Source organism: Balaenoptera ricei, chromosome 12 (assembly GCF_028023285.1).
Source record: "Balaenoptera ricei isolate mBalRic1 chromosome 12, mBalRic1.hap2, whole genome shotgun sequence".
Classification (NCBI taxonomy): Eukaryota; Metazoa; Chordata; class Mammalia; order Artiodactyla; family Balaenopteridae; genus Balaenoptera; species Balaenoptera ricei.
In genome coordinates, this window is record NC_082650.1 from 50990838 (window position 1) to 51014918 (window position 24081).

Below are 24081 nucleotides of genomic sequence, written 5' to 3' on the forward strand. Positions count from 1 at the left end.
CTCAATTATGTACCAGCAACACAACCTCCGTTGGTCAGGGTTCTTCACTTGGTGGAGTGACCCAAATATTCATTACCAAAGGTTCTGAATCCTCTAATTGTCCTACCTGTTTTGGTCGCTGTCATTTTTCATTAACCTTTTCTGTTTCTCCGGTACCCAGAGAATCCCCCGTGTTCCAGATATAGTCCTTGCCTCAATTATGTACCAGCAATACAACCTCCCTTTGGTGATAAGAATTGATCATTCCAGCCAGTGTAGTAAAACCTTTTGCTGCCTATTGGTTTCGTGGCAAAAGAATCCTGGCCAAGCGGCAGTCTCATCTTAGATCAGTAGGCCCATTGTTGTGTCCCTAGTTGAAGCATCCCTTGGAAACTAAGACCTCCAAACCAGCCCAGTTCGAGATTGCTGGGATGAGAAGTATAATCGTGAGAGGAGCCACTCCCTTTGCCACCCCTTGATCTTGGACCCATATACTCCATCTCAAGCCAGATGCTACCTTTAAGACAGAATTCCATCCTTGCAGGATGGCGTCTCCCAACTGTTACGCACGAATACTCGGTGAGCTGTTGCACCTTTCAATTAGACCAGCCACTTCTGGGTGTTGGGGTATGTTAATTTCATGAGCTCACTGCAGCATTTCCTTTATTGTGAAGTTGTTTCCTTGGTTAGAAGAAATGCTATAGGAAATGCCATGATGGTGGGTAAGGCATTCTATGAGTATATGACATGGGTCAGGTGGTAATGCTGAAAGAAGCATTATGGACAGGAAGGCAATCCATGTCCAGAATCCACGTCTATTTTAGTGAAGTTGAATCTCTGCCCCATCTATGATAGAAGGGGTCCAATGTAATCAAACTGCCACCAGGTGGATGACTGTCACCCATGGGATTGGTGCTGTACTGTGGCCTTAGTATTGGTCTCAGCTCTTGACAGATTAGGCACTTGTCAGTAGTGCATGCCAGCCTTAGGAAGGGGACGTCCATGTTGTTGAGCCCATTCAAAGCCTCTGGCCCTGCCACCAATGCTATATTGTTCATGGGCGCAGTGAGCGAGCAGTAGGGTAGGTGGGGAATGAGGTTGACTGACACCCACAGAGTACATTATTTTTTGTCCACTGGATTAATAAGAGCCTCCTCTGCTGTGGATGACCTTTGCTGGACATTGACATGGGACACAAATATCTTCACAGTGTGTGACCATTCTCAGAGGTCCAGCCACATACCTCTTCCCAGACTTCCTTATCACCAGACTTTCAATCCTGTTTCCTCCTAGTCCTTGGACAACCAAAGCATCAGCCCATGAATCAGTATAGATCTGTAGCTGTGGTCATCTCTCATTCAGACATAATGGACAACCAAATGTACTCTCAAAATTCTGCTCACAGGGAGGATTTTATTTCACCATTGTCCTTCAGGTCCACCCCTGGTGCTACATATGTCCACTTTTGGGTGGAACCAACATATGCAGACCTATCTATAAAGCAGGCTTGATTTTTTTTTTTTTTTTTCTTTTTTGGCCAGCTAGTTGTTAGAGCACCTCAGGTCAGAGGTATGGATTGAGAGAGAAGAGGCAATGGGAGTTGGTATTGAGTCTGAGCCACGTGTTCAAGAACACTATTTTTATCTTGCAGACCAGCTCAAGCAAGCTAAGTCTATTGTATACCATTTCCATTGATGATAGATTGCTGTGCATGCTCAAGTTTATGACTAAGTGGGTCCTACAACACCCAAATCACGATGGGAAGCTCGGGCTACATGATCACCTAATCTCCCTTGGTTAGACATTCAGTCTCTACCAAGGTGCAAAAGGAGAATAGTTATCTTCTGAAGAGGGCAAAGATTTGCTCCAAAATCCTAGGGGTCTGCCCTGTGATTCTCCTACTGGTGCTTGACAGAAGCTCCATGCTGTGTCCCTATATTCCCGGACACTTAGTATCATTGGCTCTGTTGGATCATAGGACCTAAATGGCAGAGCAGCTTATACTTTAACTCAAATTCATAACAGGGCCTTCCTGAGTGATTTCCTACTCAAAATTGGTAGTCTTATGGGTGACTCTCTAGGTTGGTTGAAGTAGCACACTCAAATATAGTATATGTTTGCCTTTAAAATCCAAAAAGGCCTACTTAGCACCATACCTCTTTTTTCATGGTAACATACTGTGAGATGAAGCAATATGTCTTTCATCTTGGGGGTTCATCATGCTCTAAACCCCCAGAAACTTTGTTGCAGTTAAGTTTTGTAGGATTTATCTTTCACCCTCTAGTTCTTACAAGTCTTACTAAGGCACCTAAGTACTTAATACTTCCTGCTCATCGTATCCAATCAGCGTAATTTTGTCAATGTAGTGGATCAGTGTGATGTTTGTGGAATATCATGATGCTCTAGGTCTCTATGAACTATATCATGACAGAGCAGGAGAACTGACGAAGCCTTGAGGCAAGAATTTGAAGGTATATTTTGGCCCTTCCAGGTAAAAGCAAACTGCCTCTTGTGGTCCTTGCAATTTGATATGGAGCAAAAGGCATTATAACAGCATAACAAGTGCCAAGGGCATACTCATTTGCCCCAGTAGAGATACTGCATCTGGAATCACAGCAAGATCCTTTTTGACCCAGCTCCTAGAGAAATGGAAATAAAAACAAAAATAAACAAATGGGACCTAATGAAACTTAAAAGCTTTTGCACAGCAAAGGAAACCATAAACAAGACCAAAAGACAACCCTGAGAATGGGAGAAAATATTTGCAAATGAAGCAACTGACAAAGGATTAATCTCCAAGATTAATGTAAGCAGCTCATGCAGCTCAATAACAAAAAAACAAACAACCCAATCCAAAAATGGGCAGAAGACCTAAACAGACATTTTTCCAAAGAAGATACACAGATTGCCAACAAACACATGAAAGAATGCTCAACATCATTAATCATTAGAGAAATGCAAATCAAAACTACAATGAGATATCATCTCTCACCGGTCAGAATGGCCATCATCAGAAAATCTAGAAACAATAAATGCTGGAGAGGGTGTGGAGAAAAGGGAACACTCTTGCACTGTTGGTGGGAATGTAAATTGATACAGCCACTATGGAGAACAGTATGGAGGTTCCTTAAAAAACTAAAAATATTACTACCATATGACCCAGCAATCCCACTACTGGGCATATACCCTGAGAAAACCATAATTCAAAAAGAGTCATGTACCAAAATGTTCATTGCAGCTCTATTTATAATAGCCAGGATATGGAAGCAACCTAAGTGTCCATCATCGGATGAATGGATAAAGAAGATGTGGCACATATATACAATGGAATATTACTCAGCCATAAAAAGAAACGAAATAGAGTTATTTGTAGTGAGGTGGATGGACCTAGAGTCTGTCATACAGAGTGAAGTAAGTCAGAAAGAAAAACAAATACAGTATGCTAACACATATATATGGAATCTAAGGGAAAAAAAAAAAGTCATGAAGAACCTAGTGGCAAGACGGGAATAAAGACACAGACCTACTAGAGAATGGACTTGAGGATATGGGGAGGGGGAAGGGTAAGGTGTGACAAAGAGAGTGGCATGGACATATATACACTACCAAACGTAAAATAGATAGCTAGTGGGAAGCAACCGCATAGCACAGGGAAATCAGCTCTGTGTTTTGTGACCACCTAGAGGTGTGGGATAGGGAGGGCAGGAGGGAGGGAGATGCAAGAGGGAAGAGATATGGGAACATATGTATATGTATAGCTGATTCACTTTGTTATAAAGCAGAAACTAACACACCATTGTAAAGCAATTATACTCCAATAAAGATGTTTAAAAAAAAAGATACTGCATCTGGGATAGCAGCTGCAGTTGGAATCACTACCTGGTTAAGGTGTGTCCTTGCAATTTGATATGGAGCAAAAGGCATTATAACATCATAACAAGTGCCAAGGGCATACTCATTTGCCCCAGCAAAGATACTTAATCTGGGATAGCAGCTGCAGTTGGAATCACTACCTGATTAAGGCGTGAACCTGATAGTCCCTAGTCATTTTCTAAGATCCATCTGTTTTCTGCACAGGCCAAAGTGGTGTGTTAAGTGGTGATGTTAAAGGTATCACCACCCTCACTTTCAAGTCTTTGATGATGGCATTCATCTCTGCAATTTCCCCAGTTACTGCTTCTAGTTTCTTGATAGAAGGGGGAAGTTCCAGGGGCTTTTCATTATCCCTTCCTACAATAATGAGCCTTTAACTAATGGGTCAGAGAACAATATTCGAATCCTTTCAGTTGCTAATTATGTCTATTCCAATTATATACATTCAGGAAGTAGGGAAATAGCCACACTGGACCAACTGGGTCTACTGTAATTTGGACCTGAGCTAAGCTTCTATCACCTCACTGTAAGCCTCATTTTGACTGGTGAGCCACAGTGGTGTTTTGGGCTCCCAGGAATTAGAATTAATGTAGAGGTAGAATTAATGTAGAGGTAGAATTAATTTAGAGGTAGTACCTAGTAAATGCCAAATGGTCTACATTTTTTTTTTTTTTCTCTCATGAACAGTCACTCTAGCAAATAATTATAGATCCCTAGGAAAATGGAGGAAGATTTATGGTATGTACCTTCAAGGGGATCTAACCTCCTGTAGTTAAGGGGCCCTGGTCTGTGAATTGACTTAGGTCTGGAATCTGGATGAGAGGCTGTAACTCTTCATTGTGCCTACTCAAGTCAGGTTTTGGCTACCAGAGTTTTTCCTGTGTAGATCAAGCAATATTCTATCAATAGTTGGCTGCCCATAGGATTTCATTCATGGAGATGCATCAACCACCAAAGATCTCTGTGTGCCAAGGCATTTTGACTACTCATATGTCCCTGCTGCCCTTTATGCTAGATGTCCTACCTTGTCTTGGCAGTTGGCTTCCGCTACTCTGGAAGTGCATCATCACCACTGAAATGAGAGAGCCCATTTCAACAGCAGTGAGAAACAACAAGATTGTAAATCCAACTGTCTTTGTAATTTAGCATTTTGCACAATTAAAATTTGTACTTGACTTTTAGCAGTATTATCCTCCTAACTACAAGAAATAAGAGATTTTAAAAGGCTACTATCGAAGCTCTCTGGTTCTCAGGGCCATGATTTGAGCTGGGAATTAAAGGACCTGAGCTTGTCATTTTCTTCCCTAAGTGCTGAAGTGCATTAAAAAAACTCCATCCCAGGGGCTTCCCTGGTGGCGCAGTGGTTGAGAATCTGCCTGCTAATGCAGGGGACACGGGTTCGAGCCCTGGTCTGGGAAGATCCCACATGCCGCGGAGCAACTAGGCCCGTGAGCCACAACTACTGAGCCTGCGCGTCTGGAGCCTGTGCTCCGCAACAAGAGAGGCCACGATAGTGAGAGGCCCGCGCACTGCGATGAAGAGTGGCCCCCGCTTGCCACAACTAGAGAAAGCCCTTGCACAGAAATGAAGACCCAACACAGCCAAAAATAAATAAATAAATTAAAAAACAAAACAAAACTCCATCCCACACCACAGTCTTTATGGTCATCATTACTGCCATGAGAGTCAATGTAGGAGCACTTTAGGTTCCCAAGGTAGTGCTTCAGCAGGTACTTCATCACAGTCTACGACAGGTGGTAGCTTGGTTAATTGTCATTCCACTGCATGCAAAGGATTACACACAGGCTTCCACTTCCCCTTAGCAAGGAGCTCGGCATTGTGTTCAAGCCCAAGGATGTAACCAAACAAATCCCCAAATCCCATCTTTGTGGGTCTGTCTCCTAGGACCACTCCGTTACTGGTATCAGTTCTATATTGGTCGTGGGCCATTTAGGTGGCAGAAATCACATGGAAATCAAACAGGGAAAGTTTAATATAAAGAATTATTTAACAAGGGATTGAAGTAATGGGAGGATTGGCTGGTAAGCAATAAAGAGAGTTCTAAAGAATATAGGAATATCAGATACAGGGAGCCGCCACTACCCTCCTGGGCTGACATCCAGACCTCATGGGAGAGGGTGTGGCCAAGGCTGAATGGCAGAGAAGTTCACTGAGGCTGTGAAGCATCCAAAGGGGTGCTGGGGCAGGAGAAGCCCCTTCATAGGAGGTGCCATGCCAGTGGCACTCCACCAGGGAATTGCATGCACCACTGGAGTTGGGCATTGCAGAAGCTGCATGTGCTACAGGAACCTGGTGCTGCAGAAGCCATGCATACTGCAGGAGCCTGCCTAGAGGAGGACCCCAGAACCTGGAAGAGAAACCCTTCTTCCTTCTCCAGGGTCCCTCCAGCATCCTCTACTGAAAAAGCTTAACATCTTGCCAGGTGGCAAAGAAGAAATGTTTACAGGGTCCAGATTCATTATTTCATAGAAGACAGTGAAGGATGAATTTGGAGCTGAGAGGTCATAAATCGTAAGTGGTATCATACCTGGTCATATCATGTTGAATTTTTAGTTTTGATGTCAAAGTCATCAATCTTCCTTTTGTTTTTTATGTCCTATTTCAGAAATAAGTTTGTATGTCTGTGCATATGCATGTGTGTGTGCATGTAGATATTTAATCCATTTGGCATTCATTGTGTATAGTGTAAGGTGATGATTTAATCTAATTCAAATAGACCCAACCTTTTCCTTAATTTGAAAAGCTACATGTATCATATATAAATTTATGTATGTAAATATGTTTCTCTTGTCTCTTCTGTTCCATTCATCTATTTATTTATTCCTTTACCCAAGATAAAATTTCCTGTCTGAACAAAAAGACTTGGATTAGGACTTCACAAAAGTCTGAAGAGGGTCTTGCCATTTATAGGAAGAAGAAAAAGACTGTTAATAGAGAATGGTGTTCTTAAGTGAAACAAGCAGAAATAAGTGCTTTGACGTTTCTTTGGATTAATCTCTGTCCTGGTTTTTCACTTGTTAGTAAATACTGTCTGGTAGCAATGCCCTCTCTCCTGGCTCTCTCACCTAATCAGTAACTCTAGAACCCATATTAAGAGGCTGCTCGTTGACCAGAGGCAAGGCCTAGGTTGTAGAAACGCAAATCAGCTCTTATGTTTTAAAATTTAGGGCCAAACCCTACTTCGTCTGGGACAACAACATGTAGTCATCTCAGTCCTTCCATGCTATCTTCACAATACAGATAGTAAAATTTAGATAAAAGGCTTAATGGAATTTAGAATCATTTTTATTTATTCAAATGCTCATAGAAATAAAACTTGGAAAAAGGATATATGATTACCAGTCAGGTCTGAATGGGATTCTGGATGGAGCCATCTTAACTTGAAAAGCTGAAAGTTGAACATTTTCTGCCACATTGGGTAGGAAGACATGGTCAATTCTTTTCTTGTGTTTAATAGGTACCTGCAATATAAATATTAAGTAGATACTGGAGCCTTTAAAAAAGATGGTAAATAATTCTTGTTATAGCATCATTACAAGTCACTGTTGTTAATGAGACCAAGGTCATTGGTTCAGTCTGGGTTAGGCCATTTAGTGTGCCTTCTTGTACATATTTTGCCTCTTGTTATAAAGGGTCAGGAATGAATCCATCAATGGAAAGCCTTTTCCAGCTAAGGAAGGAAAGATATTCCATATTTGGAGTAATCAATAAATTCTTTAATATTTTATCATTTGTGTTAGTGCAGTGCTACTTTTTAAAAGAAAATCATTGGTGTTCTTATATCTCAGCCATGTATAAACTCCTCTCAATCTGTATTTATCTGACTTGTCTCATAGGCCTTATTTAAGAAGTCAGACCTTAGATAGATTTGAAGAGGCCCCAACTAATTTTGGGGCTTTCCTGGACCTCAGCCTTTTTGCTTGGGGTCTCTATACTGTACGCAAGCCAATGGGCCCACAAGACACTTCCTTATTTATTAGAGTTTATTTAGTAGGGTAATGTGGCCAATAATTAGTCTTAGACCATCACCCTTGTAAATCTCTAAAACCTAGTGGATGTCCACTAATGTACTTAAGCTACTTAGCAGCTTTTGCAACCATAAGAGTTGTGATCAGCAACCTGCCCCACTGCAGGAACATTTGCTTTGGGGAGTGAAATGGGGATGGAGTGAATCTTAAAAGCCCTTGTGGTCCCATACAAATCAACAGAATGTTGCTTCCTTTTGGAAAGGGCTTTGCAGAAACAAATAGACATATAGTAGAACTTCACCTTTTGCTGAAAGATGACTGCACAGAGATTGGTGGGTCAAGCAAAAGGTGGGCATTGATAATGTGGCCTTACTTGGTCAAGGATCTCAATTGGGTATGTTCCTGACCTGCTTCTTCCCTCTCTGTGTGTCTCGCCTTAACTGTGTGTCTAGAAATACTGCAACAAACTTTTGGTCCACTAACTAGACCATCAGCTTCAAAAGAGGCCTTAGGATGGCATATTTTCTCTGACAAAATGATTATATTTTTTCCTCTTAATTTTTCTCAAGGTAAGAGGGGAGGAATTCTTAAATGTGTTGATTAGATATATAAACCTCTGGAGGGGATTCTGAAAAACAGTGGAGCAAAGAGTGTAATACTTATTAAAGTAGTACAGAGAGGGCAGTGGAAGAGGATGCAAATGGTGTTTTACATAAGCTAAGAGCTGAAATATTAAAAAAAAATTCTTCAAATATGTGCTATACTTCAAACTAATCTGTATTCCAAGAATTTCTTTGGAGGGTAGATTTCTCACGTGTTTTAAGATGACTTCTGAAATTCTTTATTTCTGCTCTGCCAAGGAACACAGATAAAGGCTCTGATGCTGCTAGTTAATTATTGTAGATGATCAAAAAAAAAATTCAGAGACAGAACACAGCAAGGTGTTGGTACTGACTTTCATACCCATTTACTGAATTGTAATTGAGTAAGTGCTTTTGGACTTAATTGTTTCAACATCAGAATTTTATTACTGAGGAGTGATGTCATCAAGATGGCAGAGTAGGAAGCCCTAGACCCTCCTTCCCGCATAAACACACTGATTCAGCAACAATTCATGGACAAATTCCCTTTGTGAGAAATCCAGAATTTTATTTTCTAAGACCCAACCACTAAGATAAGGTCCTGATACACAATTTTTTTAATGTAAGTTTGAAGTGACCCTAAATCCATAATTTCATATTTACATTTTTCATTGTTTCATATACATAATCAAATTTATCATTACTTACAGTCTTTGGCCTTTGAATCCTTCTTGTTATTTTACTGCCCATGAGGTGAGTCTTTTTAAAAGGTGTTGCTGGGTGTCTCTGGATGATGTGGAAGCAGAACTTAGGGAGTAGTGAGCCTGGGATATAAGGCCTATAATGTGAAAAATGTTAAATTGTATCTCTGGTTACAATGTACAGGCCTAGATTTAATTCATAAAATTTTAGAGCTTAAAATGGGCCTCTGATCCAGCTTCATCAGTTTTGAGTGAAGATGTCAAAACTTGGATGGAGTCTTTTGCCTGAGGGTCCATGACCAAGTGAAAGAGAAAGAGATGATGGGTTACTTGGACCTGTTGGTAGAAGTGGACAGACTGAGATACTCACATTAATAGGACTTAGTAATTAATTAGATTTACAGAGTGAGGAAGAATAGCTCTAAGATTTCTGGCTCAACTGGTCAGATATTAATTTTATTTTATGGTGGATTTTATGATGATGGCACATACATGCTCAACAAGTCATTGTTGGTTACAAGATCAGAAGGATAGATGTGTGGGAAATATGAGTGTGTAGAGAGGAAGCAGATAAAGATTAGCTCAAGGCCCCTGAGAAGACAGAAGCCCATGGGATGCTGTTCACAGCAATTGTCCCAAGGAAGAAAGGGGGAACATTTTCCATTTTAACAGGAGGGAAGGAGAAGCAGCTGAGTATAGATGTAGGTAGGCTGGGGACAAGAAGTAGAGGGAGTTCCCATCTGATAGGGGAGGAGGACAGTGTCTGAAAGTCTGAAGAGACCAGGAAGATTTAAAATAGTTGCTGCATTATAATAACTTTAAATAGAATATAATCTATAAACATATTGAATCACTATGTTGTACACCTGAATCTAATATGATACTGTAAATCAACTATACTTCAATTAAAAATAAGTGAAATAAAATAAGATAAAATAGCTGCTGTGAAGAGGAGGAGAGAATGAGCTGACCCTACCCTTGGCTCCAGGGGAGAACATGTGAGCCGGGCCTAAGCCCACCAGGCATCTCAGTCTCTGGCTTCAGTGATTTGTTCAAAATTGGTCACATGACCTGAGTCAGCCCAGTCAGAGCTCGATTCTTTTTAACTGTCCCCTCTCCACACCCCACTCTTGCCATGCGAGCTTGAACAGAGGATGGAAGCTACAGGGGTGGCAGCCATCTTGCTTCCCAAGGGCTCCACTTCCCGCCTGGTCCCAGCCTGCTCAGGGCCCAGAGATGCAGAGAGAAATCAGTCCTCAAGAAATAGTTCAAACCTTGATCGCGCCCATATGGATCAATGGAATGGAATAGAGAGCCCAGAAATAAACCCACACATCTATGATCAATTAATCTTTGACAAAGGAGGCAAGAATATACAATGGAGAAAAGACAGTCTTTTCAGCAAGTGGTGGGAGAGCTGGGCAGCTACATGTAAATCAGTGAAATTATTAGAACACTCCCTCACACTATACACAAAAATAAACTCAAAACGGCTTAAAGACTTAAGTATAAGACATGACACCATAAAACTCCTAGAAGAGAACATAGCCAAACATTCTCTGACATAAATTGTAGCAATGTTTTCTTAGGTCAGACTCCCAAGGCAATAGAAATAAAAGCAAAAATAAACAAATGGGACCTAATCAAACTTTAAGCTTTTGCACAGCAAAGGAAACCATAAACAAAACAAAAAGACAACCTACAGACTGGGAGAAAATATTTGTAAACGATGTGATTGGCAAGGGCTTAATTTCCAAAAGGTACAAACAGCTCATACAACTCAATAACAAAAAAGCAACCCAATCAAAAAGTGGGCAGAAGACTTAAATAGACATTTCTCCAAAGAAGATGTACAGATGGCCAGCAGGCACATGAAAAGATACTCAACATGGCCAATTATTAGAAAAATGCAAATCAAAACTACAGTGAGGTATCACCTCACACCAGTCAGAATGGCCACCATCAAAAAGTTTACAAATAATAAATGCTGGAGAGCGTGTGGAGAAAAGGGAGCCCTCCTACACTGTTGGTAGGAATGTAAATTGGTACAGCCAGTATGGAAAACAGTATGGAAGATCCTTAAAAAGCTAAAAAATAGTTGCCATATGATCCAGCAATCCCACTCCTGGGCATATATCCAGAGAAAACTATAATTTGAAAAGACACATGCACCCCAACGTTCATAGCAGCACTATTTACAATAGAGAAGACGTGGAAGCAACCTAAATGTCCATCAACAGATGAATGGATAAAGAAGATGTGAGATATATATATATATATATATATACACACACACACACACACACACACACACACATACACAATGAAATACTACTCAGTTATTTAAAAAGGATGAAATAAAGCCATTTGCAGCAACGTGGATGGACCTAGAGATTGTCATACTAAGTGAAGTAAGTCAGACAGAGAAAGACAAATATGATATCACTTATATATGGAATCTAAAATATGATACAAATGAACTTCTTTACAAACCAGAAATAGACCCACAGTTGTAGAAAACAAATTTCTGGTTACCAAAGGCGAAAGGTTGGGGGGAAGGGGTAAATTAGGAGTTTGAGATTAGTAGATACTAACTACTGTATATAAAATAGATAAACAACGAAGTCCTACTGTATAGCACAGGGAACAAGATTCAATATCTTGTAATAAACTAATGCAAAAGAATATGAAAAAGAATATATATATATACACATATGTATGTATATATATATATATATCTGAATGAACTTGCTGTATACCAGAAAACTAACACAACATTGTAAATCAATAAAAATTCAAAAAATAAAAACGAACCTTCATCAAGCCAGCTTAAGCCAATCCATCTCTGAGCATTTCAGTTTTGTGAACCAGTTGATTTCATTTTTTTCCTTAAGCATTTTGAGAGTAACTGCACTAGAACAAATTGTAATTTCTCAGGAGTTACAAGATCCTAAGGGGAATCCATGTTAATGCTAAGTAAAGAGAACTTGCCCCTTAATTCTGCTTCTGCTGGGAGGCAGGGAGGCTGCTGTGACTACCTCTACAGAAAGGAGACAGACCTGGGTCACCTCACGCTTCTGGCTAGACATCTGAGAAAGGAGTGGTAATGGCTGACTTTTACCTTTTAGCACCAATAGTATAGGTAATATCTGGCTCTCCTCTTGCAGTGCTTGGTACTAAATTTAGACAGGTATGACCTCTGATGAATCTACACTGTGGAAAGGGAATGTTGCCTGCCATTCCAGTAAATGAAGAATGTTGCCTGCCATCAAGCCATCAGCTACTGCAGTCCTACGCCCCTCAGTGTGCCCTGAGGGGAAGTTAGGATGGAGAAAAACAGGAAACATTCTGTGCTCTGGAAGCTGGCCCTAGATGGTTAAGATGCATATCTAGGGAATAATTTCAGTGAGCCCAGACTCTTGCATCTTCCCATACATAGAAAAGCACGAAAATCATTAACTTGTTTTTTTTTGTGATTAGCAGTAATCTTATGATGTTCAACTACATGGTTTGTTTTTCAGTAAAACTCCTCTATATCCTGGATCCTTCTCTACCTCTTCAGAGCAGTTCCTCAGAGCTATCTGAGAGGCTGTCTCCTGGGCTACAGTCCTTAGTAAGCTCCCCAAATAAAACTTAACTTGCAGCTTTTAGGTTGTGCATTTTTCTTCAGTAGACAACATGTAGAAAGTCCTAAGCAAACCGCCTCCCGTCGCTGCAGAAGGGGACAGATGGGGGCTGAGACTTGGGAGTAACTTCTACCTCTGCTTCCTGAAAGAGAGGCTTCTCTTTTACTCCTGCCGTGTCCCCAATCCTGGGAATTAGGGTTCTCCCCACCTGCCTCCTGCCCCACTCTGGTCCTTCTCTGTAAATGTGCAGGTCTTAGAGGACACAGACGGCAGTTTGAGAGGACATGTTAACTCGGAAAGGAATTTAAAAGATGCTTGGCTGGGCTGGAGGCAAAGGGGAAGGGGAGAAACAAAAAACCCCAGGGAGGGTGGAGAGGAGAGTGCAAGGTACAGAACCACTCAGGGTGGGTGGTCAAAATAGGGCCCTTGGGCGCTCTTGATATGCTACCTCTCTGGACCTGGGCTGGGGTGGGGGACGCCAGCCCCGCAGTCAGTGCCCAGGCAGCAGGCACCAGCAGGCAGGAGCACCCTTGGGCTTTACCAACAAGCCCAGCCTTGTTCTTAGAAAACCCAAACTATCTTGACCTTTGAAAATAATCTTTCTGCTTCTGACAGACTGTTTTCTTACATCATTCACACTGTAAGTAGCCAAAAGGAAACACATAAAGGAGGACACACATATATGAAAGTGTAATAGCCAACATTTGCACAATGACCTAGTGCTACTACACTCTGTGGCAGACACACATTGTTTCATAGAGTCCTCAGAATACACCTTTGAGGTGGGTATTTTTCAGAGAGGTGAATTAACCTGTCCAAGGTCACACAGCTAGTAGTGACAGAGGAAGGATTTGAACCTTGGCTGTCTTACCCCAAGTCCATACCCTCAACCACCAGCTATGCTATGGAACAGAAAGGAGGAGCTTGGCTGAGCTTAACAATAGGCTGATCGTGGCTACTGATTGGGTAATATTTTTGATAGATCTAGAAGAGAACTTGGAATTTATTTAGTCCTCATCTTATAGGGGAAGAAGTTAGTTTAGAGACATCCCGGGGTCTGGCCTCTGTTCCATTGCTATTTGCTAGCTGCATTGTCCAGAGTGCTGTTTTGATTGCCATTTCCATAATACTCCTCAAGCCCCTAGGACCCAAGAATCATGATGTACTTTATGAATAACATCTGAGAAATGTGGTCATTAACATCCTATCGGGGAGGAAGAAATTTTCCTCTACCCTTCTAGGTTCTTCTGGCTGGTCTAAGAATTGAATTGACATGAGATTAACAGGAGAAAATCAGACAAAAGTTTAATAACATGTATACACGGGAGAGACTGAGGAAAACTGAGTTACTTGCCAACGTTACTGAAGCTCTCAACTTAAATACCATCCTCAGCTAAAGACAGAAGAGGATAATGAGGATGGGGGAAAGTCAGCTATGGGAGGTTACCAGGAAAAGCACAATAAACAAGGGTAAGACTGTTACACAGATTTGTCTTTTCCATAGATAAATTTCTAGAGATTTGGTCATCCTCCTCTTCCTCGTACTGAAGAGGGAGACACCCTTACAACCGTAAACATTTTTTACAAAAGGGCAACTTCTTTCCGATGTCTGCTTTTTCTCAAAAATAACCAGCTTAAAACAATATGCCAAAGAGACACATAAGGGTGGCAAATTCTACTCCTCTATAGGACCAAGGTGTTAAGATGCTTCAAAATCTAGTGAACTACACAATGTTCTTTAGGTGACATATTTCGACTGGAACCAGTTTTTATGATTGAAACTTTTTAGTATAGCCTATCAGTACTCCAAAGTGGACTGAAGTAGAAAGTTCTGACTGCAATTGAGGATGAAGGTTTATTCATTCATTCAACAAACATAGAGCACCCACTCAATAACCGCTGGTTTGTTATCGTTAGTCCCTGGGGCCCTCCTTCAATCCCGACCCTGGACCCTGAGAGCTTAGAGAGAGAAAGGGTATCCTTACCGCCTGGTGAGCTCCTCTGGGCGGAGGATCTCTCAGTGTCATTAAGCTGACTTTGTAGCTCTTCCACCCACTGGAAAGTGTCCAGCTCCACGCTACGCTCGTGGGCAAGCCGGCTTCTCATCTGAGGGGAAAAGTGCTTGGGAAGCAGAGATGCTTCTTGGTGCACACTTTCGTCAGTTCACTGTGAGGGGTGGGTTAGGGGGGATTCCTAGGGAGAGTGTGGGTCCCAGGCTACCCCAGGAATACAAGTCTTCATGAAATCCTGGTCAGGCTGAACTCAGCCTTCTGAAAATCAGGAGCTCCAGGAAGGCCAAGAACTTAATCAGAGAGGGACAGAGGCAGCCCTTGGAACCCTTTATTACCTTATAATAGCCAGAAGTTTACTCACAAAAGTCATATCTTTTATGTTTATTTTATTAGAGGGGAAGTGGGGAGGGGGAAGGAACCAGTTCACCTTGTAGGCCAAGCCATGCATCTACCCCAAGAACCTGTGGGAGCCCCAGGATGGCTTCAAGCAAAGACATGATCTCTCTCCCAGATCCCTATGCTGAGTTCAACTCATCATGTGCAGGGAATGCTCTGAGCACTGTCTCCAGGCCTGACACAACGTCCACAACCAGAGGCTAACTTTGTGTTTGCTCTCCCTTGCACCCCTTACCCAGAGTCCCCTGGCCAGAGAGTCGCTAGGTCCAAAGCATGCCTCATCTGCATAGATCACAGGCATTTTTTCTTTTTTAATTTATTTTTATCATCTCCTAATTGTTTTTAATTATAAAAAAAAGTAATAGTGTAATGAGTTGAATAGTGTCCCCCACAAAGTGTCCACTTGGAACCTCAAAATGTGACTTTATTTAGAAATAGAGTCTTTGTAGATGTGATTAAGTTAAGATGAAGTCATACTGGATTACAGGGTGGGCCCTAAATCCAATGTTGATGACCTTACAAAAAATGAAGCAAGTACAAACACAGAGAGAGAGACAGACAGAGGGAAGGCGGCCAGGACTGGGGAGCTGTAGCTGCACGCGGAGGGACGCGGGGGACGGCAGGCAGCCCCCAGCAGCTAGGAGAGCCATGGAACAGGTCCTGCCAGAGCCTCCTGGAGGGACCCACACCTTGATTTCAACTCTGGCCTCCTGAACTGTGAGAGGATACATTTTTTATCCTTTTTTTGTCATTTAGTTTTGTAAAATTCTCCTTACTGATCTCCTTGAGCACTTGAAACACTTGGCCAATCATTTAATTTAAACTTCTGATTTCTGTTTCCTAATATCTCTGGTGAATTAACTGACTTATACATTCAATGAATATGTGTGAAGCACCTACCCCAGAAGGTGCTGGGGGTTTTTTTTGTTTTTTTTTTCCCTTTGTGTTGAATTTCATTCTGTGGTCTCCTTTGTTGGGACTTGCAATAGTCCGCATGTACACTATATAATTTCCTCCTTTTTTTTTTTTTTTTTTTTTGTGCTGTGGGGTATATTTAAGAAGAACATATTGGGTCTGGAACCACTTTGCCTTTCCTTTTTTATTTCTGCAGTTCCAGAAACACCATGAATAAAATTCCCTTATAATAGCTTCCATAATACTTGCTGCTTTTCCAGATTACTCGTCGGGATTTTCCAAAAGATCCCTCCTAGTTCAAAGATTAGAGCCAGGTAGAAATATGTTTTTCAAGTGGCTTACAACGATGCCAAGATTCTGGGCCTCATGGCCGTCAAGCCATCATCTTTCGTCACAAGCAGCCTGAACAATCACCCAGGTATAGATATTTCCATTTCCCTGCTGTTCCTGGGAGTGACAAAGGTGAGGAACACCGCTGTGGAGGCATGGAAAAGACAGGGGAAGAATGAAACAGCTGTGGCTGGTACACCCTGATTTACTACCTCTCACTGGAGTTACCTGTCGGAGTTCTCTCTGAATTTTCTTCTGCTGGAGCTGGCCCAGTTTAGAAGCCCTCTTGGCTTCTTCAGTAAGGAGCTGCAGGTGATGTTCCTTTTGCTCCACATCCTCCAAAAGCTTCTCCATGCTGCAGGTTTTCATTAAATCCAGCTGCTGCTGGTGGAGAGCTTCCTGGGTCACTCTGCGTTCTAATTCTTTCAGCAATTGCGCCTATGGCAGGAAAAGGCCAAAGGAAACAAGAAAGGCACAGAGTCTTTCTTCTCAGCAGAGGGCAGGGGATGAGAGGTTGGCCAACACAACTGTCCCCTCCATTAGCGCCCAGGGGCAGAACTGTGTGAAGTATTCTTGGGCTCAGGGTACCACAGCCCAGCTGCTCTATCCTGTCCTGTGCCAGCCAGTAGCAAGACCAAATAGTCATATCTACCACAAACTACATTTGCCCTGTCACTGCGCCTTTATCACGCAATAGCAATGGAAGGGCTGAACCTGGAGAGACAGGGTGATGCAATACGTACAGTGAGTGGGGAAGGGAGGTGCTAATCTTGTCTCTGTTTCGACTTCCAAAATAGCCCTGGGGAAGCCAGATTCCAGATGGTTGGAAAAGGAAAAGAGTAGTAATAATTGGTTCTGTTCTGAAAATTTTCTAATCAACAGTCACTAGAAGGTCGATCCTTAATTATAATATTAATAATGACGATTAATATTTGTAGGGTGACTTTATATAATTATACATCATAACTCACTGGCACACAATAATGGAGGAATTAGGGTCCAAAAGGAACAAATTATATTTTATGTTTTAAAATATGCCCAGCTTTCCCAGGCTGTTATTTAAACTCAGCTGTTCTCTCTCTAAACCTAGGGTCTCTGTTTCATTCATGCTCAGAGGGTTGGCACGGTTATTAAGAGCTTAGACTTAAAAAGCCTTTATTTTGGTGCCAGTCCCTATAGAGCAGCAGTAACTTCTGAAATTAAGACTTAGTGTGTTGGGCTTCCCTGGTGGCGCAGTGGTTGAGAATCTGCCTGCCAATGCAGGGGACACGGGTTCGAGCCCTGGTCTGGGAAGATCCCACATGCCGCGGAGCAACTGGGCCCGTGAACCACAACTACTGAGCCTGCGCGTCTGGGGCCTGTGCTCTGCAACGGAGAGGCCGCGATAGTGAGAGGCCCGCGCACCGCGATGAAGAGTGGCCCCCGCTTGCCGCAACTACAGAAAGCCCTTGCACAGAAACGAAGACCCAACACAGCCAAAAATAAATTAAATTAAAAAAAAAAAAAAAAAAAGACTTAGTGTGGGTCATCAGGAAAGGAACCAAGACTCTCTGCTTGGGGCATAATGCTGATGGCTGGGCCACACTCATGGAAAACATGCTTGGAGCGTGAAAGGAATGTGTTAGAGGCAGAGACCCAGACCCCAAGATGCCCTCTGGGTAAAAAGATCCTCAGAGAAACACACAGAACACTCTTAGTTATGAGCTATATTTCACCATCTTAGCCAAATATGAATAAGAACAAAAGCCTTTTGGCCACTACCCCTGGTTTCTGGGCTGGAAAGAAGGCAGAAGGGAAGCCAGGGTCCGGGCCATCTTTCACCGGTAGTGCCGTCTGCTTGGCTTCACACTGTGTTCCTCTGGTGACTGCTACAGGCAACTCAGTGCCACGTCTGGTCGCCAGAGCGTGTTCAAAGAGAGGGAGGAAGAGGGGTTCTGAGCTCAGACACCTGGCTCTCCTGCTGCTTGCATATCCTCACGTTGTCTGCCTAAGCCCTGGCCAGGGCCTGCCTTAGAGCCAATAGGTATTGACAAAATAAAACCACTTCTTGTTCTGCCATTAGTCTGATGTTCAAACACTCTTTTTTACTTTGCATAGCTTCCTGTGAACATCCCAAACACAGTAAGGTAGGATATAAGTTTCCTTTCTGTATTTTCAGCTTCCCAAGCAGTCTCTAAACCACTTCATCATCCATCGTTCTTTAAAATTTCTGGTAGAACAGAGCTCCTGCTGGCCACTGCTTCCTTGATTTCAATTAAGAATAGTGTGACAGATCAGAGTAAATAAAGACTTTTGGAAACAGTAAGTAAATGTTTCCAAACCACTATTGATATGTGCTTTGGTTTCAATTTTCCTTAAAGCAGATTTTCCACTTATTGTTACTTCATTTCCCTCAGATAATCATGCTTGAAACTCAAGGATTTGCAGTGTTTTGACAAAGCTTGCCAGCTCCATCTTTTCCCTTCCCTTGTGCTAAACTCTCTGATCTGTTCTCTCATTTGCTTCTTTGCCATTTGCTTCTGGCTCTTTCCTATTTCTCCCAGGCTCTGATATTGCCTGTTCCCAGGAAAACTTGCTACCTGACACCAGCACAGCAGCTGCAGCCGAGGAGGCCAGTGCCACCCCCTCCCCCTGCTGGGCCGGGCCTCCCTCCCCCAGCGCTCTCACCTTCTCAGCCCTGCTCAGCTGGCCCCGGAAGTGCGCCTGCTGCACCGCCAGCCTCCAGTGGCCCAGGCTCCTCATTTTGCGCACCAGGGTGGCCAGGCTGCAGTTGTCCTGCTCCAAGGCCAGCAGCTGCTCCTGCTTAGAAGGCTCACTTTCAGAAAAGGCTGCCCCCAGCACTTTTCTCAGGAAGGACATGAATCCTGACATCAGAAACATGCCTTCCAGAAGATGAGACAATTGTGCAGTGAGACCCAGTGCCCTTTTTAAATGCCTGACACAAGGATTTCTCAGGGAAACAGGACAGGAATGCAAACAGAGTGAGCAGCGGGGTCAGACGCTAGGATGAAATGCTGATACCCCACTCAAAGTGAGATCACATACTATGGCTGGATTTTCTTTCATTTCTTCATCAGGTCTGGCGGAGCCCCATTTCTTCTTCAGGGCTTTCTTTCGTATTGTCAATCCCTTCTGTTCTTACTTCACCGATGAGCTCACACACTTTCTGGATCAAATTAAGCTGATTCTCATCCAGCTTCTCCTGCAAATTGCAGGCTCAAGTTCAGGAAGGTCAGTTGAGGAAGAGTCACTTTGCCCCCTAAAACCCAACTTTCAGAAATGATATCACATCAAAACAACATCCACCCAGACAATTACTCCATCGGGTATTGTCTGGAAGCCTCACTAGTGGCCCCTTTAGTGTTGTCTTCAACCCGCAGGGCTTCATCACCTGCACATCTCGGAGCCTGTGGTTGTCAGACACCAAGACAAGCTGAGCAGGTAGAAGAATGGGAGGTCACAGGTGGAAAACCAAACCGCCCCCCAGCCCCATCCCCCCACATACACAAAGGGTTACTTGGGAATTTGAACCTAGGGATTTTTGCTATCAGGTTGGCTCAGCAGAACCTGACCAGGTAAGACACTGTCCATGAGCCACTAACAAGGAACTCCGTTAAAAATAGATACATTAGAGGAAGGAATCAAGCTGGCTGCCTTCCTCTTTAGGCTCCAACAGAAACCTCATTGTGAAACAGCCCGTTCTGAATGGCTATGGCTAACAGCTTATGGTGAAATAGCTTGCTCATCGGTAAGTACAACTTGGAGACCCAGCATCCTTGGCTGAGGGGTGACTGTGGGATATCCTTTCACCTCTGAACCACCTCCCGGGAGAGGAGACAGGAGGTTAGTGCCGGGGAGCCACAGCAGGAAGCCTGGATACTGGCCACACAGCAAAAGCTTCACCGTCTTCTTGGGACCCTGGGGTAAAACAGCAATGCCCTACCTTCAGGGGCTTGTGGAACTAACTGAGCCTGAGAGAAGTGGAGAATTTCCTTTTTGTCTAGGAATCTGGCAGAAGCTAAAAAGAACCTAAGAAATTTTTCAACAATTTCACACCCGAAAGATGGCTTAGTAAATTCTAGATTTCACTGTCTGCTCACCTCTCTCCTGCAGCACCAGGCCCAATGCATGTTGGTTTGGATACCTTAATATTTGTAAGCATTTGTGTTTTGTGGACACTTCACAGTAAGGAGAAAGGTCCAGTCCTCTCTGGAATAACCAGACCAAGGCAGAGCATCAGTGGAAACTCCTCTCAATGGACCAACTCCAGGGACCACCCTGGAATTCTCTGGGGGAAGGGAGGAAGGGAAGGACCCAAATGGGGCTGGCTCTGGGGAACATCTAATAGCAGAGAAGGGGGCAGGTTTGGGGGAAGCCATGGACTTGGGGGTGGTAGGTTTGTACTGAAATTCTCACTTGTAGGGCAAGTGGACCAGGCTCCACAATAGCCCATTTTAGGCATGGGTCTCCATCTTACAGCTGCTCAGACATCATAAGACAGTGACAGGCTTCCACAGTGCTGTGGGCACATGGGAACCCCCTCACTCCTCTTCTGGGTGGACCTTTACTGACAGGTCAGCAGCTCCCTCACACCAGATGTGAGAGAAAGGCTGGTGGGCATTTTGAAGGCTGTAAAATCTCTGAAAGCTGATTCAGATTCTGAATCTGCCCAGTGAGCTTCCAGGAGGCGGCTGTTGCTACCTACACTGGGTTTTGGCCTGGCCCAGGGCACTGTGCTCTCCTGTTTTGGATGGTCATTCAATAGACAAAACAGTGACATAAACTGTTGGGGTTTTGAAGAAGAAACTCCCCCTTCCCTCAACAGCAGTCAGATGGTAACATGGCAGTAGGGTGAGGAAAACTGCAAATATCTAACTTATTTAAAATTCAGTGTCTCTTTTGGGAAAATAATGACCACTCATTGCTGACTCACTCTCTGCAGTGAAAGCCTGGAGCTGGAGAATTCGTGGGCCTAACAATCTCTTGTTGTCACAAAGCCCACTCTGTTATTGATCTCTCTGTACAGCCGCCGCGGGGGTCAGGTACACCCGGGTCCCCACAGGACTGCCCAGACATCCGACCCAGGTCACTTACTGTGATGTGCAAACATGTCACAAACAAAGCTTGAACTAATGCTTCATATTCTTCTTGGACTTCTTTTCGAATTTGCTTTTTGAGATTCAGAGTCTCCTCCTCCAAATCCGTGAGTCGAGCTCTCAGGGCAGTGACTTCCATGATCATATTGTGACTGAGCTCTGCAATCTAGTAGCAGAAAATTTTTTTTAATGGAAAATGATTCAGGAATTCCAAATGGCCACTGCAAAAAGAGTCCTTTGTATCAATATATCAATGTTGAATTGGTATTCTACTTTGAACTTAATGAAGAAGGTGAATATCCTGTTGTGCAAGTATGGGCAGAAGAAGCTAAAGTTGGCTTAAGGGTCCCAGAACAGTTCCAGACACATAGTAGGTGCTCGATAAATGGCTTCTGAATGAATGAACCTAGAAGAGATGCTACTTAAGTACTTTGGAGAAAATACTTCAACTGTCTTGGCTTCCATTTCCAAACTGGCCTCCCCATGACACCTTAGCCTATATACCACCTCCTCAGAAGGCACATTGGCCTCAAAAGAAAACAAACACCCCCCCCCCAAAAAAACAACAAAAAGAAAAAACAAAGCAGTAAAAAATAACAAAAGTCACCAAAAAACTAAGGAAAAAAAAAGCCCTCATTGCTAAAAAAGTACAGGCACACTCCTTGGATGTCTCTGCAGTGGACCAGTCATTGATGGGATTTCTATAGGAAGGGGCACAAGAAAATGACACCGGGATGTCCCATGTCTGACTACTGCTGAGATTGTGGATTTGAGAAATGGAGAACTTTTTTAGTAATAACTGACCTACCTGACCAGCCTTGTCTTCAGGTGGACTCTGACCTCTTCGTATAATGTCTAATTCCTAAAGAGGAGAAAGCAGTGCACAGCCAAACTCAAACATTTATTCAGTGCACCACGCTCCAGACAGCTCTTATCAGTGTTATTCATGCTCCTTTTTGAGATCCTCGGGCTCCACCTGGAGCCAGGACTGTGCTTATTGCCCCACTGCACTTTAGGACGGGATCTCATTTTAAGGAAGTCTCATCAGTGAGACCCATGATGTGCATCCTAAAGACAGAGTTTATTCAAGGATCCTAGCTTCTTTGCTGAACCAGGAACAGCACAAAGTCCCTTGTGCTTGCTGAGGGTGGGAAGGTCAGCTATGGATCTTCCCCTGGGGACCAGCTGCCTTGCTGCTTACCTCTTATATTCCCCACTAGACCCCTCCAAAGCATACAACCCAGTGTTGCTGGGGCCATCACCTTCCCAGCTGAGAAGACCAGAGCCCAAGGAAATGAGCCAATGAGAAGAAAACCTTGGAGAGGACCATCTACCCTCAATTCTTGCATAAGAACACCTCCCTGCACCGTGTTTTATTTCCTCTTTGGAGTGATTCCTGGGCCTCCCTGCCCACACCTTCCCCAATGCACTTCTGTCTGGGAACATACTTGCTCTTTCTGGCAGAGCTTCTGCCTAGCATGCTCCAATACATGCTTGTAACACATGGAGTAGTTCTCGAAGTTGCTGCGTTCTCTGGCCATCATGTCACAACCCAGGGAAAGGAGGCAGGCCTCGAGGTGGTCTTTCCTGAAAGTGATCTGAAAAGGGGCATCATTCATAGCAGCTCCCCCAGGCAGCCCCACCACACCAGAGCTCATGGCACATGTTACCTTGGCTCACAGACCCACTTCCATTTCTCCTCCATGGAAAAACATCAGCTCTATAGCCTTGAAAGTCTCTCTTTCAGGTCTGCTCTTAACATTTGCAGGGCCAGGGACAAGAGTACAAATGGAGGCCCACGTTCCACGTGTCTAAGTGTTCTAAATATTTAAAGGTTATAAATCAAACTATTAAAATGAAAAGGTTTAATTCTCCTACTTTGGAAAACAGACCTTCAAAGGGACTCGGGAGGCCAGGTTTGATTTTTATCATCCTTGGACTACTCTGAGTTCTATGCTGAGATATGGTCAGGGAGAGCTAGTCCCCAGCCCATAGTTTACAGTTTGACCCCCTTCGCTTCCTCCCTTTGACCTCACATCACACGGGTGGGAGGGGGGCTTGCATGCATATAAGCAGACACCCCAGCTGTCCACACCCCTGCACAGCTGTCCTTGTCTACCCCACAGGCCAGGGTGTGCTCACGGGTGGCGAGGCCCATTCTCTCTCTGGGGAGGATGATCTGGGGAAGGGCCAGGAATTCCAGTGCCCAGGTATCTGGAGCATGGTCCAGAAGGAAGGCCAGGGATTGGAGTGGGCACGTTCCCTTGGCCGTGGGGATTTCCTGTGGGGAAGCGTGGGGCTGGAGCGGAGCCAGAGGGGCCTCTGAAGTGGGGCATCTGACAGGGGCACTTCCTGCCTTGGTCAAAGGGCCACAGTTCTCACTCTCTAGGCAGTCCCATTCCCTCCCTTTCTCTAGGCGGCTGGGCACCCTTTTTGAAGAGGTGGTCATTAAGGAACAGAGGAAAAGTCCACCCCTCCAAGGCAGACATAGGTTTAGACTCCAAGAGAAATGGGAGCTAATATGTGGAAGGTAGGGCAGATCTACCTGACTAGGACCTGCATGTCCATGGGAGTGCTTGCGTG

General features: G+C 43.7%; 1 protein-coding gene across 1 annotated transcript in view; it reads right to left on the reverse strand.

Moving 5' to 3' along the window:
• Window positions 1-1353: 1353 nt before the first annotated feature.
• The window catches only part of LOC132376000 (coiled-coil domain-containing protein 162-like), a 61179-nt gene continuing 38451 nt past the window's right edge, over window positions 1354-24081 (reverse strand). The window contains 13 exon segments of the mRNA XM_059941448.1: window positions 1354-2618; window positions 7213-7334; window positions 9131-9214; window positions 9217-9260; window positions 14735-14855; window positions 16631-16840; window positions 18351-18503; window positions 19070-19201; window positions 19448-19507; window positions 19509-19604; window positions 21497-21664; window positions 22307-22360; window positions 22947-23096. Coding sequence (XP_059797431.1) covers window positions 2525-2618; window positions 7213-7334; window positions 9131-9214; window positions 9217-9260; window positions 14735-14855; window positions 16631-16840; window positions 18351-18503; window positions 19070-19201; window positions 19448-19507; window positions 19509-19604; window positions 21497-21664; window positions 22307-22360; window positions 22947-23096 — 1488 coding nt within the window. The 3' untranslated portion in view covers window positions 1354-2524.